This window comes from Pogoniulus pusillus, chromosome Z, assembly GCF_015220805.1.
Source record: "Pogoniulus pusillus isolate bPogPus1 chromosome Z, bPogPus1.pri, whole genome shotgun sequence".
NCBI lineage: Eukaryota > Metazoa > Chordata > Aves > Piciformes > Lybiidae > Pogoniulus > Pogoniulus pusillus.
In genome coordinates, this window is record NC_087309.1 from 48212095 (window position 1) to 48231182 (window position 19088).

At 41.7% G+C, this 19088-nt stretch overlaps 1 protein-coding gene across 2 annotated transcripts in view; it reads left to right on the plus strand.

Moving 5' to 3' along the window:
* Nucleotides 1–3949: 3949 nt before the first annotated feature.
* The window catches only part of PIK3R1 (phosphoinositide-3-kinase regulatory subunit 1), a 63763-nt gene continuing 48624 nt past the window's right edge, over nt 3950–19088 (plus strand). Inside the window, exons 1-3 of one of the 2 annotated variants that reach the window (XM_064140795.1) lie at nt 3950–4133; nt 5234–5325; nt 8768–9521. In XM_064140795.1, coding sequence (XP_063996865.1) covers nt 9188–9521 — 334 coding nt within the window. In that variant the 5' untranslated portion in view covers nt 3950–4133; nt 5234–5325; nt 8768–9187. The remainder of the gene's footprint in view (nt 4134–5233; nt 5326–8767; nt 9522–19088) is intronic. The other variant, XM_064140794.1, reaches the window with a different exon arrangement.

Below are 19088 nucleotides of genomic sequence, written 5' to 3' on the forward strand. Positions count from 1 at the left end.
GAACACACTTTCAAACAGCAATATTTCCTTTGTCCTAGCTATGACAGGAAAACATCACCATTCACAGTCTTTGATGCTTGACCTTCTTGTGATCCATTCTATTTATTTTATATTTAATTCATGTCTACAATAGTTGTGGACATATTTTTCCTGTTGTTTTCCTGACTCCCCACTACAGTCACTCCTCTGGGAATTTTACATGAGTCATTTCGCAATGTGTGGTAGTAGAACAGCATAGTTACACTGTATGAATTCATTTTCACCTTTGAGAGTAAGAAAGAATGCAAGTGTTGATTCACTTTCAACTTCAGTCTTCACATCAGCTGGCTGAAAGCCCCACTGCTGCAGGATGGTATGATATTATGTCACAAGTCACAGGATTCTGTTCTGAACATAGTAAATTACTTATACCATTAGCATTCATCAACTTAAGGTATACTTAAATACAACTCCACTGCTCAGCCTCCTCCACCTTTGCCCACATTATCATAGGAGATCATATTTGGCACTGATAATAACCATTAATATAGGTATCTTAGTTTACAAGTGGATTTGATGATTTAGGAGGAACAGAAGGAAATTTCACTGCTTAAAATATGCCAATAAGGAGGGAAAATGGAGTTTGCAGCTGTAGTGAAAGAGATTTGATGCTTTGGGATCTCTGCTTTCCTCACAAATCCTCCAATGAGCATGTTTTTTCCTCTCAGCTTCCACACTTTGAAACTCCTTTTCTAAGATCAAACCGAACTTTTTTTTTGCCAGAGGAAAGGGAACTTCCAGAGAAGATTCTCTTCCTTGCTGCATGTCCTTTATTACAGAAAACTCACCCAGAGATAAGATGCAAAGGCTCAAATCACTTGGCTGTTACTAGTACTGAACAAAAGACCTGCTCAATTTGTATTGTATTTCACTAAACAGCCTCTGGCAGAAATGCTCAAGAGATCTCCTGACAGATGGAGACTACAGTTGTCTTCCTTAGCAAAGACAAGTGTCTATGGCTTGTACCTTGATAATCCTACCCTCTACCCATACTCCACCCTTTTGTGTTCTTTCCACCAACTGTTGCCTTGACAATTCCTTCTGTTTATATGTTGCTTCAATGCCTTAACCTTTCAACTGTCTTAACCTTTCAACTGTTCTAGAATATCCTTCTCAACAAATCTAGACCTAATCAGACACATTTACACACATTTTTGCTCATTTACATGCAAAAGTTTTGTGCTTTATGCAGTTCTTAAGACCTTATTAAAAGTAGCTGACAGAAGAAGGAACACAAGTTTTCGAGTTATGCATCCTCTTCATCAAGCTTCACATTAAAGAACTGGTTTGCAACACTCCTAGAGCAAGGTGTATTGCATAGCTTTCACCTACTAAATCAGACATAGGAAATTATCTCTGGAGACACTGGGTTAATGCTGGGCAAAGGGATGTGAGAGACCTGTAGTGACCTTGAGACAGAAGTCACAACAGATACAACAGTAAAGCCAGCTAGAGCTGTAACAATGCAAACTACTGCTGTTGTCTACTTTTTCTCTTTTGGGCTCCTTTCCCTCCTTCATTGACAGAGAAAACAGCAAGTGAGCTGTTCAAGGTAAAATTAGAAGTCAGGTTCACAGAGGAAAACCAGTAAAGAAAGCAGAGACACTCTGTAGTAACAGAGACGAGGCAGGAAAGAGGTATTGGACCCTGCTCTTGAGACTTTCCCCTCTGATGAAGGACAACATGCCAGGAGGCAGGCAGCACAGTAATCAACTCTAGCCCTGCATTTCACCTGTGGAACAAGTCTAGTTTCACCTATTGTCAGGCCAAGGTCCAGCACTGGCATTCCAAGCAGCCAGTCTGTCTAATCCCCTTCAAAATCCATGCTGTTTTTGCCCTCAGCAACAGCAAATGCCAAAGATAACAGTCTGGACAGAAGAAACGGAACATTCCTTCTTAACTCTACTTCTGCCTGCATTTTCAGTCCCCACCAAAAAAAAAAGTATCAGATGAGAACTGTCATTTCCCTCAACAATTGCACTGTTTAGTATCTAAATTAGAGTGATGGTTTTGCCCATGAAGAAACAGCAGCCTCTGTTACCAAATTATTGTTTAGTTTAAAAGTAATTCTGCATGTTTAGACCTCCAGACAGGCTAATGAGGCATTTTTACCATTTTCTGGGGACTGGATCCTGCAACTCCAAAGCTGCAGTGTTTGCAGTGCTCTGTCACACCCCTGCAGGGTCAGATGCACACAGTCACTCTGGAGGCCTGAGGATCTGTCATCTCTCACCTGCAGTCCTGAAGTGAACTGCATCCTAATGAAACAACACAGAAATGATGCATCAGGAAGCATCCTTATAGTGTCTCTTGGAAGCTTGTGAAGTTAGGAATTCATGGGAAAAAGCTCTCCAAAGAATAAAGAAGTCATGAAGGAGCATCTTTTAAAGAAACTAGCTGATAAGAAATTTTCACACTGCCTCCATACTCAGTACAATCAAATACCTTGGGTTAGAAGATTTCTCAGGAGAAATACCTCTAAAAGTCTAAGGATTCCAAAAGGATGCCCATCAGCCAATTGCATCTGTTGCAGTAAAACTTGCTGCAGTAAAACTGCTCCACTTTTTCCTGTTATTCCTGATCAGACTTGTAAAATAATTCACTGCTTCAGAATGCCCAACAGTCAAATTAAAGCACGCTGTCCACTCCTTCAGCCATCACATATTCTTCTTTTGATCGTGACTTCAGGCTGTCTAGCTTAACCAGTCCTACCTCTATTCTACCTCACAAGGTATTTCAAGGTCTGATCTTTGCACTTTGTCTGCAGTAGATGTTTTTGATGTTCTACATGTCTCTCATCTGGATGCTTTCAATCAGATCAACTCCTGGCACCTGGATTCACCACAGAGGGGGTCTCAATGAACCTTTGGCTTGCTTCTTGCACAGCTACCCTTGCATCCATTTCTTGCCAGCCTGGATGTGTCATGTCTTTGCTTAAACCGCTTTCTCCTCTTTCACAGTGACACCTACAATGGCTGAGTCACACTAACATATGTATGCATATTTAGGATCTAAACACAGACCTGTTCAAACACAGTGCATACCTCAGCAGCAGGACTCTTGTTGCACCTTCATGGTGTTGTTACATCCTTGTGTTGTCACATCCACAGGGGATTGTGTACTTCTCAGGGCAAGGAATATAAAATTTTATTCTGCACTGCATGGAGCCTAGCAAACCTGAGCACCTAGTAAACCTGGCAATTCATGGTATCAACTGATCATCTTGTCTGCTGCTGACAGCTACCAGCTCTACCCACCCAACTGTGCCTGCTGCAAGCCAGCTCTGGCTTGGCTGGAGTTGAGGGGCATTTGTCATGGTGCAGGGCTGCACACGGCCGAGGGGAGGACGGTGGCTTGTTGCTCATCACCCCAGGCATGCTACTAACAGGCTGTCCCTTGGGGCACAGACCCAGAGCTGACGTCCATAAAGCCTGGAGATCGCTACAGCTGAACCCGGTTGGACAGCCACATCCCAGGTAATGGGGAGCAGAGCCGCCTGTTTTGCTGTGGGCACGCTCCACCAAAGTAACACATTACGACAATTTGGTGAAGAGGTAAAGAAAATATAAAGGCCAAAAAAATCCCCAGAGAGGAACTAGGCAGAAGCACATGTTCCTCTTACTGTCGCTCCCTAGCCCAGCCCGCCCTTTCGTGGCCGAGGGGGTGCCCGCACCTCGTCAGCACCATCCAGCGCCGTCGAGCGGGACAGCGACCCCAGACCGCCCTCGCTGCGGACAGGAGCTGCGGACAGTCCAACACTGCCGCCGGCCGCCAGCTGCAGGAGCCAACCAGAGGCGGGACCGTGCCCGGCGAAGTACCAGGCGGTGCAGAAGCCGCCGCTCAGCCGCCATCACCAGCGGGAGGGCGCTGCGCCCGTGGCTGAGCTGATTGGCGGACGCGCCGGGAGGCGTGGCGGAGGCAGCGCCGGCGGCGGGCACGGCGCCGCAAGGGAACTGAGGCGGGGAGCGCGGCTGGGGGAAGCGGCTTTCAGCGGTGTGGTGGGACGGGGGCACGGTGGTGAGTGGGACGACGCAGAGGCAGCAGCAGCAGCAGCAGGACAGAGACGGTGGCGGTGCCGCCGCCACTGTTTTCAGGTAAAGCGTATGCTGCCGTGGCCGCTTCACCTGGTGCTGCCCCGCGAGCGGTCACCGGGAAGGGAAGCAGGGCAAGGCAGGGCAGTGCGGGCCGTGCAGCCGCCCGGGACCCGGGAACCAGCCATCGCTGTGGAGAGAGAGGCCGAGCCGGAGCGCGGCCGGGCCAGTCCCGGGTAACTTTTTCCTTCGTCCGGGCTGACAGTGGCGCCGCCGAGCACTCCGGCACAGCAGGCCTGGGCAGGCCGCCCGCTGCGGCCGGCGCCGATCCTCGGGGGCGACGAAGCTTCTTCCCCCGCGGCAAGGGGCAGCTCGGGCTGGTGCTTCCTGGTCGAGTAGGGCGGGCGGCGCGACATGCCTGCGGCGAGGCCCGGCAACTGCGGGGCTGCCCGGGAGCTTCAGCCCCGCCGTGCGGCGCTGGGAGCCTGCATGGTCCCCTGGCACGTCTGGCGTCCCTCGGGCGGCGGGTGGGGTGTCCGTAGGAAGCACTGAGGCGGTCATCGCCGGGGAGAGCGGGCGACGCGCCGTCGAGTCTGCCTGCTCCCAAGGTGTCCGCCGAGGGCGGCTCCGGCGGCTTCACGACCGGACCCCGGGCCGGGGAGCACTGTCTCGGCACAACTCCGCCCTGGCAGCATAGAGGCTGCGGCCTCCGAAAGGGGCCGAAGCGCCGGGACTGAGCTCCGTGCAGCCCACAGGGGAGTTGGGAGTTCGGCGGGGGGACACCACCGTCCGGGTGCAGTATCAGTGCGAGATAACCCGAAGGGGTTAACTTGACGGGTGCTTCCTAGGATGGAAGACCAGTTTGTTCCTCGGCTTTTAAATGGTTACTACTATTTTTACTGATTTTTCTGAAGTGGTGTTGGTGTGCGCCTCAACCAGCGTTGAAGCCTATGTAAAGTCATAGAGATGTTTCAGAATAGCATGTGCTTTGCAGTGCCCACAGTGAGGCTGATGCACTTCTTCCCTGTGTACCTATTTGAACGCGTTTGACAGTAGTATCTCCACAGGCTCAAAATCACTCTTGCAAAGACTAAGTGGTATAAAGGTATTAAAACCATGCATCTCTTTCTTAACGGTATGTCACGGGCGTTATTTTCTTGCAGAAAAGTATTTCGATGTGATACTTAACCTTGGTCATCGCCGCTTGGAGAGCGGCAGCCTCATGCTTCAGAGATAACTGCAGTTTGAATTACAGGTGTGTAGACATCTAGTGGGGAGAAGAGTCGGTCTCCAAGCAAATTCTCGGCTTAAACTCAGTATTTCAGTGCCTCCCTGAATGTGTTTACTCTTCTTTTCCATTAATGAAGCTCGTAATTGCAGTGAAAGGGAGGCTGGTGTTAAACACTCTTTCTGTAGGGATTTTTGGAATAGGTATGGGAGAGATGGAAGTATGAGGAGGTACAGTTATTAAATGTGTTAATGCAAAAGTGAAGAAAATCTTCTGTCTTCTGTAGGGGTGCTGTATCAGTAACCCCTGAGCACCCCTCTGTTTGAGCTGGTAGTAACATGGTTTCACAGAATAGAAGTTTTTATTCTCAGTCACCAGAAGAATGCTAGTGAGTGTAGTAGGAAGTGCATGGCTTTCAGGGGAGTGGGAGTCAGACATAATTTTTAATAGGAGGTGGAGGGAAAAGCTTTCATGTTCCCTTCCTTTCCACTTAAATTTACAAGACTCTTTTGCACATTTCTGCTGAATTTTACATTCTTTAACTGTTAAAATGCCAAATAAACCATTTTGCTGAGAGATTTGAATTCAAGTCTTTCATTGGGATCAAGCTCTTAAGAGAGTAAATAAAAAACAAATGAGCATTTGAAACCTATACAGTATTTCCACCTTTTCAATTCCACTGGCCAAACAAAAATCCAGTAATACATCATCTCAACTAAAACAATATTTCTTGCCTAAAGTGTTTAGTTTGATTTCCTTTTTGCTGCTTAAGATGTCTCCAAGCTGTTTATCTTAAGATTAATCAGCTTAAGTAATTTTGAGTCAAAATGCCTTTAATGTAGAGACTATGTAACTTCACTTGGAGTAAAGGGAATCTGTTTATTTAGGTCCTTAATACAGCAGTAAGAACTGTCCAAAAGTGCTCTTGGGAGATGCTGCAGTGTTACCAGGGTGGTGTGGAGAAGCAGTGTCTGCCTCTGCTTGAAAGCTGTCTGTAAGGTTCTTGGAGTCTGAGTCTACCTCCATCTCCAAGCCTGATGGTTATCAAGAATAGAAAAAGGCATAAATTCAAAAAAGTCAGCATGGCTACCTGCAGAAGTGTCTTCAGGTGCATGAACTATACATCAGTCAGGAGACAAGATGCTGAGGGTCCTGTACTGAGGGCAGTAATGAGTAGTAACTGATACTTCAGCTCTGACCCCTGGGAAAAGCAGATTTAGGGAAACTTGGCTACCATAACTGCATTGAGTTCTTCTAACATGCAAATAAATAGGACCTTTTGTACTCTCTATCTCAGGTTTTGAGTTTTTAAAATAGGCTTTTAAAAATGTCATAAACATTTTTTTATATTACAGCATTTCCAGACCTGTACTGTCAGGCCAAGTGTAATAGACAAAACTAATTTTAAATATCTAGCCATAAAGATCAGTGGAGTAGGTCAAGTCAGTTAAATTATGTAGTGTTTAGAAGACTTACTTTATTGAATGCCAAAATGCCCATGGGCAGTTGGAGTGAAATGAGTAGTTTTAGCAAAACACTTGTTGAACTTTAAAAGAAAATAAGTACTTTGGAATACTTAATGTAGTCAGGGTGGTAATTTTCTATCAGATTTTACTGCGCATAGTTGGTTTTGATTTGAAACACTTAAGATTGGCTCTGCTACTTAGATCTACGGCATGTAAGTGTTCCTTTGCTATAAGAAATGGGAGGAACTCATGCTTTTGAAAACACTTCTGTACAGTTTAATTGATACTTGTGCTTTAGATTTTCTTTTTCTCTAGTTCTTGTCTGCATGTTCTTCTCTGGTAAAAGAGGTAAAATGAGAGATTGGTGAAACCTTCTTCATGTTAACTGCAGTCTGTGATGAAAACCAAGTTCTTTAGAAGTGGCAGCAGGAATTTCTTATTAAAATTTTGGTGGGAGCAGGATGCCAAATCCACGTGGCTAGATTTGCAAGTTATTAAAATAAATACTTGTGTATAGGCTTTTTGAAAAGAGTCTAATTCAGGCTCATAATTTGTTCTACGGCAAAAACGGGTTGCAAGAGATAATAAAGAGATGCTTTAGGAATTTACAAGATTTTATTTTGTGTTCTGTTGCAAGAGCTGTGCAGTAAGCTGCAGGGAATTATATTTAGACCTGAGAGACTGAATAGGAACCGCATATGAGTTAGGAATAAGGGTAATTCACTGGCAAAGGAAGCCTGTATGCATTCTTTTAAATACTTTTTAGCTTGTCAGTTAGTCGTGTTCAGGGGACATTGACTGAAGCATTAGAGAAAATAGTGTGGAAAAGAGCAGTCAAGAGGTTCCCTGGTCAAGCCCTGTCTACTGGTGTCTCCTTACAGTGCAAAGTGGAGTGTTTCTCAAAGAGAAAAAAGTCTTTTTTCTTTACACTGACTATATTTTACCTACTGATAGCGCACTCAGGTCTTTTATTGATCTATAGTTTAGGAATTTCAATACAACTTGGAGTAGTTAGCATTTCAATTCTAGTTCCCAGTGTAGCATTTCAAATCATGACTGAGCTTGTCTTTTCAAGTGATGAAAATGAATAACAGTTGAATTAATGTTTAGAAAACTTTCACTGTTCTGTATGTCTTTAAGCTACTGTTTCATACATCATGGTGGGTTTTTTTTTTTTTTTAGTTATATATTATCCATTTTACTTGTATTCTTTTGCCTTTAGGGTAATTTAAGCATACACCCTGATACTTTGCTCTGCTAGTGTTGCTTAGGTGGTCTGGGTGTGCCTGTTTCAGTTGTTGGTTATTTTTCTAGTGTTATACCATAAACACATCAAAAACCATCTGAAAGATGGGGGGGGGGGGGGTGGGGGAGCCCCTCTTTATCAGAAAACACAAGGAAAGTACTCATCAAGTAAAAATGTTTTGGACTTTTTGGTTCTGCAAATGATGAAAAGACCCCTCCCTGCAATAGGTTTTTTGAGTATAGACTTTGTGATGAGGTCTGTTGCCCATCCTCACTCTTCTGCATAAACAGCAGGAGACTGAATACCATAGTGATGAGGTCCTGGCAGACCTCATGTGGAGAGGCGTTGTAGCAGTGTGTCTTCAGTGAGGTAACTACATGTAAAGTCTTGCTGTCAGGTTAGTGTTACTCTGCTACAGGGACAGCTTCAGGGCTCAGCCCTCTCGCTCTGAGACTTCAGTAGCCATAAGCCATAAAGCGGGAAGGATGTCTCATGCTGCAGGGGCACATATTTTGCTCAAGTGATTAGACATAGATATTTTATAAAGTGAAAACGTTATCTGGCAGATTTTTTTTTAATCTTTTTTTGTTGTTGAGGTGTTTTCTGTCTTTTTGTTTGTTTTGGTTTGTTTGGCTTTTTTTGGTGGGATGCAACCTCTGACAGCATCTCAGAAAACTTAAATCGTAAGTAGAATCTCAAGTGTACAGTTGTCTAAAGAATTTGAAATTGTTTCATCAGTTTTCTCTTCTCTTTATAGGAAGAGCATGTGTACAGAGTTCGGTGACAGAATATTTAAGGTACATGGGCATTCGGTGGCAAGTACAACTGAAGAAGGTCTGACTGTCTGCAGGAATCAGCTGAACTTGAGTGTGTAGAGCCAGAATTGCCAGCAGACCTAGAAGAGGAGCTAATCGGAAGAACATTGCTAGACATAGAAGAAGTGGAATCTTCTGCAACAATCATTAACTGAATAAATATATCAGTAAAAACATCAGCACTGAAACAGCAGATCCTGGTGCTTTTTGATTCTTTGGTGGATTTTATTACTTACACATTGCTACTGACATTATTATCTCACTTAATGCATCTTGACTTTCTCTGTGCATAAAAATATAACTGGACAGTTGCATTTTGACACTGTTTAATAGCAGATTTGAATGTTAAATCGTTTGCCAAGATGAGTGCTGAAGGGTATCAATACAGAGCTTTATATGACTACAAAAAAGAGCGAGAAGAGGACATTGACTTGCACTTAGGAGATATATTAACTGTGAATAAAGGTACCTTGCTAGCACTTGGATTCAGTGAAGGAGAAGAAGCAAAACCTGAGGAAATTGGCTGGTTAAACGGCTGTAATGAAACCACAGGGGAGAGGGGGGATTTCCCAGGAACATATGTAGAGTACATTGGAAGAAAAAAAATATCTCCCCCAACTCCAAAGCCTCGTCCTCCTCGACCCCTTCCTGTGGCACCAAGTCCTGCAAAAGTTGAAGCAGAGACAGAGCAACAAGGTCAGTACTACTCTTAGAAAGCATATCCTGTGTTTTTCAGGTATTGTTTTGTAGACTTGTCTGACAACTGTATGTTTAGGTGTATTAACACCTGCTGGCCAGATTATTTTTTCTTTTTAACACATCTCACTTCTGTCAGGGAAGAATTATTTCTACTTCATAATACTAAATTCATACATTTTGTACTTTCATATGCTTTGTCTTGGGCACCACAAGGACCACTAACTCACTGTGAGATGTATCTTGCAGGTTGGAAAGTATATTTATAACTTACAACTGTAAAGACTTAAAGGGAGAATGAACAAGGTAGTGTTTATTTTAGGTTTCTAAGAAGCTAGTGAAAGTATTTCTCTCTGTGGTTCATCAGACTCAACTGAGAAACTTCTGGGTGAATCTGATAGTATTAACTTCAGATAAACAGTATTTCCTGTCAAAATTCTCTTGCTAATAGCAAAACATTTGTACTTTCTCATGGAGGCTTGCCTGTGGCATTAAAGGTAAGAGCAAAAAAATTGTTATTAAATTCTCAGTGTTTCTATCTAAGAAATACAAGTTGTAGTATGTAGTCTTGGTTCTCACAATGACACTGTAGTCCTGGATAGTATCATCATCCTCTGCCTCCACAGCAATGTTTGCTGCATCACTTGGAAAAGTTATGGTATCCATTTATGATCTTCAATCCCACTGTGCCTGTTACAAATTTAAATTCAGATGCACTGATAATCAATGAAGATAAGAACAGAAATGTAGAAAATAGAATGTGGCAACAAACTGGAAACCAGGCAGAACCATTTCTGGGTTGCTAGGAGCTTAATAATGGGTGAGTGTGAAGTAGTTTATGTAGTAACAACTGCAAGCACTCAAAAATTCCTTTCAAATGTATAATGCCTAGGTGTACATCATTGTTTGAAAGTGGGGACAGATGGGAGCACAGTTGCATTTTGGTTATTCTGTCCCTGTTAATCTGTCCAAAGCTCTCATCCTCTAGTCATTAGAGCCTTGTGATTTCTCATACAGGGTAATTTCTAATATGGGATATTTGCATTTGTAAGAAAATGCTCTTCTCTATTTATCATTACTTGTTTCGGATATTAACATGGATATGCACAGGTACTGACTGGGTAACAGTGACTTTTTTCTTAATCCACTTGAGATGGTTGTCTCCATCATAGTGTGGAAAGAAAAAGCTGCACTCTTCACATGTCCATGCTGTGGTGAAATAACCAGCATGCTAGGCTTTGATCCATTTGTTGCTGCAGACTTTAAGATGGTGTGCTTTATAACTTGCTTGGTCTCTCTATTCGTCATTACTTTATGCTCCTGTTCACAGCTTCATTCTGGGAGCTTGCCATGGAGTGTGCTGGGAATTGTGGTGTTAATCTGGCCGCTTCTGAGTCGACCCTGGGACTGCATTTATAACAGACGCTTGGGGCAGCTTCAGCTGCTGAGTGTTACTCTGGGAAGTTCTGCTGCAGATTTGAGTTGGCTCTGCTTAACTGTAGGCTTCTCTGCTTCCTTGGGATGAGACAGTGCCTCAAGCCTTAGTAACAAGGTCTCTCCTAAACTGAGGTTTATCGCCTATAGGTGGCAGAGTACTATTTGCATACAATGTGTTACTTTTCATTTTGGGATCTGAAGCAAGAAAATGTGCTAGTTTAACTGGGAATCATAATCTCAAAGTCTGCACACATGATCCTTCTGTGTTCCAAAATGTTTTAAGAATCAACTTGAAATCCAGCCTTGCATTTTTCTGATCAAAATAAGTCCCCATAAATCCTTCTGAATTAAAGTTTTTAAGCTTTGTGTAAAAGACTGGAGACCTTCAGTAATGTGTTGGGGTCAGGGATAAGATCCCCACAATAGAATTAGGGGAAATGCTGAAATTTGACCTCAGAGTAGCTCAGGAGTTAGGTTTACTTTTAAAGTAATATATGTTTAAAATAAATTGGAGAAAGTAATAGTAAGTGGTCTCCTTACAGATCTTTTAACTGTAGAGAATTAAAGAGTGTTTTAAATCTGAGAAAGAAATTTGGGAAATGTTATACTGAAAAAAGTATTAGAAGGAATAGAATGAAGGTGAACTTTTGAGCAAAACAATGCAAAACATTATACCTGTAGTGAAGTAGAAGTGTGGGCAGAAATACAGTACAGATAAAAAACAATTCAGCCATTGTAGGTTTGATTTTGTTCAATTGACTTCACTATTTTTGTATGTAAGATTTGGTGCAGGGAGTAGCACAGTTAATATTGTCCAGCAGCCAAAGTAATGGGCAGTCAGCTGTAAGATTCTTCCCAGGGTGATACTTCTCTCCACACCCCTAGAGTGTATTTCAAGTAAATTAATGCATAGTGTAAACCTGCTTGGCCAAATACAGTCGAGTTTACATTTTCAGTACTAGATGATTGGAAACTGCTGTGGATCAAAATGACAAATGAATGGGGAACTGAAGCAGACTTCCTAAAAGTGTCTCAGTTATTTGTAATCCATGTACTTTTCTCATTTGGCGAAGAGTCAGTTCTGTATGTACCTGTGATGTCTATATGGTGAATAACAATATCAGAAACTTACTGGAGATTTTAAAGAATGTGCATTTAGTCAGAAGCTTTTGTGCCACATGCACAGATTTTTTTTTTTTCCTGAGAAAATACTTCTTAATCATTTCAATGCTCTTTAATACTTAATCATTTATTCTAATTTGCACTTTTCCCTGGTCTTAGTAAGCTTCACCATTTTCTTGTCAGCATCCAGATTGCTTTGCATTAGATCAGGTTTGCAATATTGAGGCACGATCCTGCAGTACTTGTACAGAACTACTCATGGATATCTGAACAAACTTTGCAGTCAATGGGGTAGTAACACGGGCAAAGCTGTACAGCAGTTCAGTGTCTTACACAATTACAGTCCTACTTAAAAATAGGGGACTTTTCAGATACTAAAATCCCACATGAAAACAAATAAAACTGTTGGCAGTCTCAAATGCCATTAAAACATTCCTTTTTTACAACACTTAAGTCAGCTTTTTTTTCAGATTTTTATTTTATCCATGACCCATTCAAAATGTACACGGCTACTGATCAAGACCAGTACTGGGACTTGACTGAAATTTTAGAGCTGTTGCATTTTGCCTGTCTTCCTCTTGCCTTTGTCAGTAAAGAGGTAGATTTTGTCTGAGTTTGTGGGGCTTTGTTTTTTTTTAATTGTCTGAAAAGACAGGAAATTAGCAGGGATGTAAGAGCCCCATGAAAACTCCAGCAATTCTCAGTTTCAGGCCTGGTGCAGGTCAGAGCTGTGGCAAGATAAATTTAATTCCTGATCCTTGTGTGAGGCTTTCACTGGCCCAGCCTGCCTTTTCCCCAGGTTTGACCCACTAAACAAGGTTAAAAAGAGGAGACACCCGACATGGGCTTATGTTGGCACCCTCCACTAGAAATCTGAAGTTTACATGACAAAGTAAATAGTTGGTAGCATTATTTTAATTTTCTGGCAATGCTTTCTTTTTTAATTCAAAGCTGCATAGGCTGCTGCCTCTCACTTAGTCTTGTCTTACCCAGCTCTTTGAAAAAGTGAATGAGCTGTACTGGGTCCATATGAGTTTGTGAACTTTGATTCAGTGTGAGTGCTGAATATAAGCATAAAGCTTTGATGGATCAGATTTAACTTAGAATGCTAAATCCCCACTTCAAAATGAAGGTCTGATTGCCGAAGGGCAGATCAGAACTCTATATGAATAATTGGTCTGGTTTTGTGTTTTGGAGCTTCCTGCAACTTCCTGTGTAACTTAAAAGAGTTGTGTATTTTGACACTTCATACCATTTCAGCTGGTTTAGAGCCTAAAAATAACCTGATGTTCTTCCTTCTTGTGCTGAAACTATAACATAGATTTCTTATTAAAGAATGAACAAAACTCCAAACAAACAAAAAACCCACCCCGAACTTTCTTCATGCTTTTCTGCTAGGGCAGATACTGATCAGAAAATTAGACAAAGGTAAATGGCATGGAGCGTTTGGAAGCATTCCTTTTCCAGACCAGGTTATGCAATGTCTGACAAAGATCCAAACTGATGGAGAGCATAAAACCGTTTGTGTATGTTTGAACTGAATATGCTCTAGGATTTTTTTCCTTTAATTTTCCTGCAAAGCCAGCAGAGTGATTGTGTTTCGGAAAATTATTTACATTTGCACATTAAGGGCCATGAGTGAGTGGAATGCAGGGAGTCTGGAACAGAAACAGTCATCATTTCTCTTGGTTAGGCAAATGGAAAAAGGAAATTACGGGGTGAAGTGATGAGTCACTATCTCATTTGGTAAATGTATTTGCCATTCGAGCCAGAGCCCTTGGATTTGTTCTAAAAAGCCCAGTTTGAGTGTAAGAAGCCTTTGTTGTGCTGCAGTTGTTAGAACTGTCCTGCAATCATGAACCTCAGAAGTCAGTTACTTTTGGCTTGCACTGAGAAAAGGAGCAGGCTCGTGCCAGGGAGCCTCACCAGCTACTCGAGATATTTCTTGGTGTACAAGGCGAAGTTCTAGCTGCCAGATGAGCACATGCAGTTGAAAACCAAGTTCTTGCCACCTGATTTATTGTTAATGAAATAGATTTTTGCAAGCCGCACTGGAGTGAGGCATAGCATTTTTTTTTCACAGTGATAAAATGTGGATGATAGTAACCAAAAATCTTTGTAAGCAGCAGATAGAGTGCAGGGATAGGCTTCTAAATTTTGGTACGGATTGCACAAGAACAGTCTACCTGGGCAAGTGCACGATTGATACGTGGCCCCACCTGCTGGTAGAGGAGAAGGAAGCATGAGGAGAAGAGAGATGCAAAACCAGCATCTTCCATGTTACGTTTTTAATTGTCATAGCATAAAAATAAAAGTGACATAGAGCTTTTGAAAATAATCTTTTAATTGATAATTAGTATTTTAGGAAAAAAATATATTACTTGGGATAGACAGAACCCTGTTTTGATCCTTAGAGATGACCTCAGGCCTGAAGAGGTTTGTATGGCTGAAATGTGTCTGTTTTTAACCTGGACTTACCAATTAGTCTAAAAATGACTGCCTTTTGTTGCAGATTTTGCTTTAAGAAACTGAAAGAATGAGACAGTCCTGTTTTGATGGTGAAAGAAATATTTGTCTGGTTTGTATCACATGGATTTTAATATCCCTTTCTACAGCTGCCTTGGCATTATGTTGAGTGACTTTGCTTACCATTCTTTATCATTTTGTAATACTGCTTCAGTCTCTTTATAGCTCCTGCTGACACAAAGGCTTCTGAGGCATATTTAAAATGAGTCAAAGGTGAAGCAGCCTGCACCTCTACCTTGGATTCATCTTGATCTGTTCCTGCCACTGTGATCCAGAAACATCTGAAAAAAAACATGGGTTAGCAAATAGTTCTCACTTAGGCTTGCATATGATAACATCAATTTGTGAGTTTCAGCAACACATGGTGCTAAGTATTTGCCAAGGAAGGGTCATTGTACACCCCGAGAAAATAACCATGCCCACTTAAATATTTGTGTGATGCCATATACGCATTCACATTTTCTTGTGTGAAAGAACACAGGTGTTGTAACTGCAGCTGGCTGTGCTCTCTTTCACATCTGCAGCTTGCTCCACAGCTACTTTTCCATGCTGAACATCCGTGAAATCAATCTGAAGGCCAGAATACAAAGAACTGCTTTATTTTCATAGCTGAGAATGACAAGGAGAATTACAGGATTTTAAAGAAATATGTATTTTAGCTGGAGAAGGACTTCAAGTTCTCAGTCATGTTCCTGAGAATACTTTGGTGAGAATCTAAGGAATTAAGAGTTTGTTGTTTGTTGGTTTTATTTTAATTAGATTAAAAAAACAGCCAAACTCTACAAGGAAAAAAATGTGGTTAATACTTGACAACTTCCATTCATGCTTTCAGCAAAGTATGTCTACATTGCTATCCTATTTTGTAATTTTTTTAACAGAAGAGTTGGGAGTGGGTTTTTTTTGGGGGGAGTTTTGTTGTTTTGGTTTGTTTGAAGTTTTTTGTTTGTTTTGAGGGCCTTGGTTTTGTGGATTTTGTTTTGTTCTGTGTTACATTTTTTGTACTTATGTTATAAAAGTATATGCATCCTTGGACATTGCCTGGAGCCTTTAGGTAGAACGTTAGCAAGTGTAACTTTTTGTACTAATTTGATTGCTTTTTGTTCAGTCTTTGGTGAATGTTGTATGCAGCAGTGTACAAGAGTTGCACCCAAAAGCTGTTTTGTATTTTCACAGTTAGGGTGTAAGACAGCTTTTAAAAACTAACATTTAAACTGATAGCTTTTCAAATAATAAGCATCTATAATCAAAATCCTCAGGACACTATTGCCCTGAGCTAAGGAAAGATGTACTTGCATATTGGTTTTATGCTTTAAAAGTATCTTTTAAGACTGTCCTGTATTTCAAAACTACTACTTAAACTATGGTGTGAATTAAGAGAAATATCTTTAACAAGTTCAGTTAGCTGTCAAGCAGTTGCTTGTATAATCCACTAGATCTGTTTATGTACTCTTGGCATCATTTTCTGTACTGGAACATTTCCCATAAATTAATGTCTGAGATACTGCCCTTGACATTCATAATCTCTAGTAAAAAACGTAAGTAAGATCTACCCTTGGCAAGTCTGCCCATGCCACTCTCCATCTGTGCTGGTAGGTCACTTGGAGTATGGGATGGGAAGTTGCTCCTGCATAAGGTAGTCCTGAAGCAGAAAGCACAGTTACTTCTGGTCCACTCAATTTTCAGAAGCTCTTGAGCAGCTATAGTATTCTTCAGTAGCTAGGCAACATATAGATGGGCCTTATTTTTGTGCTTGCCTTCTTTGCTCCCCACTTTAAAAAATGAAATGGGGTTTCTGGGTGTTAGGAAACCAGACAATTGTCTGCTTTTCTTCAAAGGTTCCCTTAAAGCTTTCTTTAAATGCTTCCTTCTGAAAAATAAATACACTTAAAAATCTAAAAATGCTAATCAAAAGTCAAACTGTTCCACTTAAAAGTATCAGATTAGTCTAATTCAAGGTATGCCTTCCTTGCTTTTCTCCCCTGTGGGATTGATTTCTCGGATATGGCATGTCCAAGCACTCCTGTTGCTAACCATCTGAGCAGGAAGGGATAATAGCACAACCTGAAATCTGTACTTTGAGAGGTGAATGCACCTCCCGGAAGGTGCACTTTTTTTTTGGTCTTGTTTACAGATATGACACTGGAATTCATTTGTTGGAGTCAGTATGGAAAACTTTACTTCTGTCACTTATTTCTTCCTATATCTCATCCCACTTGAAAAAAAATTGGTATCAGATAAGCAAGAATTATTCTTGGCAAAGAAACTTTTAAATGGTGTCAAACACTGTAGATGGTATTTCAAAGCATGTTACTTACTCTGTAGTGTAGAATCATAGGAGCAGGGGTTGGAAGAGATGTCCAGAGATCACTGAGTCCAAACCCTTTGCCAAAGCAGGATCATCTAAGTCACACACAAGCATGTGGAACTAGATGGTCCTTCTAGTCCCTTCCAACCCTGACTGCTTTTATGATTCTGTGTACAGATAGGTCTTGAAAGTCTCTAGAGAAGGTGACTGCACAACTTCTCTGTGCCATCTGCTCCAGTGACCGTCACCCTTGCAGTAAATAAGTTTTTCCTCATGGTGAGGTGGAGCTTACTATGTTCATTCCCGTTGCTGTCTGTTGCCCTTTGTTTTATCACAGGGCACTATTGAAAAAGAGACTGTCCCCTTCTTGACACCCACCCTTCAGATATCTGTAAATATTAATAACATCCCCTCAGTCTTCTCCAGACTAAACAGTGCCAGGTCTGTGAGCCTTTCCTCATAAGACAGGTGGTCCAGCCCCTTAACTATCCTGGTAGCCCTCCATTGGACTCTATCTGGTATGTCCCTGTCTCTCTTGAAATTTGAAGCCTAGAACTGGGCACAGTACTCTGGATGTAGTCTCTCTAGGGTTAGAGTAGAGGGGGAGAAGATAGAGAAAGTGTTAAGGAATGCATATTCAAAACCAAGTAGTAAGACCTCCATCTCACATATCTGGAAATAGGGGATCTTTGTTCACTCAATAAGGAGTCCTCAAGGGCACAGAGGGATGAATGCTTGAACTCTCTTTGCTTTACTGTATTTATAATTTATTGCTGTTGGTTCAGAGATTAGCATGTATTCCCCACCACTTTCACGTTTTTCTAACTTCCTCTTGGCCTGGACTTAGTGCTGACAACTCCAAACCCCTTCTGGTAGTCTGTGTAAGATGCAGCCCCCTAAGTGTAATGGGAGATTTCCACAATCACATTATTATCAGGACAGTTTAGGGGTAAAATTAAATCACTGGTTTAACAATGCTTAGCACCGAGCTTGAAGTCTTGTTTCTGTCAAGCTGCTTTCTGGTCTTTGGTGGAGTCAAAACTATCTGCTAGAGGGGCATTTAGTGCTTATTGTGTGCAGTACTAAACATTGCTTCAGGCCGCTCTTGTAGTGATAGTTAAGTATCTTCCATCTTGAAACTTGTAAAGGATAGTGGGGCTGTGGGTGCTTCCTCCAGTGGTTTAAGGTGCAGGATTTAAAAGCTGCATGTACAGCTTAGCAGAAAAGGGGAAGACAGTTACCAACTGTTACACTTTTTCTCTAGATGTTTCCTCTAAGACAAATATCTAGAGGTTTAGTATGACAGAGTAAGAACACGCCAGTAAGATGAGAATGGTTGGGTTGCGTGTGTTTGGTTGTTATTGATTTATTTTTTTTATGTAATTTATTCCTTGTCTGTTTGGTCTAAATAGCCAGTCAATCAAATAACTTAGCCAGTCAATCAAATAACTATGGTAAATTATCCAGTAGTTTAGGTGGAACATGCCCATGCTTCTTAAAGTGAGTGTCTCTCTTCTAAACAAAGTATTAAAATCTTTTATTCAAAACCTCTTAGAATGCAAACTAAAGTTAAGATCATTTTAAAGTACCAGTGTTCCTGAAAATATTATACACATTTGGGTTTGTTTTGTTTATTCAGAAGACTTGTTCATACAAGAAGCAGCAAGCTTGTATTCTGCTTTTCCTTAAATTGGTGGCAAACCTCATTTTGACTTCAGAAGGAGCAGGATCTGACCTAGAGGGAGAGTTTAGCAGCACTGGGACAAATCCAACAGTTCTTATTCTTGCTTCTCTCAGGCAAAATTCCCATTGCTTTTTGGATTTGAAGCTCTACTCTGAAGAGAATCCAGTACACCAGACTGCATATAATATGAATGCACACAACATACTACATGATAAATACAGGCGTTAAGAACAATGTATGACTGTCCTTCCATGGAGTTCAAAAACATGGAAGGGAAACAGAACAGTAGGGTTTGGAGGACACCTCTGTAGATCATTTAGTCCAGTCCCCTTGATTATCCACAGCATGCTGCTCAGGGTTCAGAATCTCTCCAGGGCAGCCTACAACTTCTCTGGGCAGCCTGGTTCAGTGCTCTGGTACCCACATAAGAAATTTTTCCTCATCAGATGGAACCTCCTGGGTTCCAGTTTGTGTGCGTTTCCCCTTGTCTTGT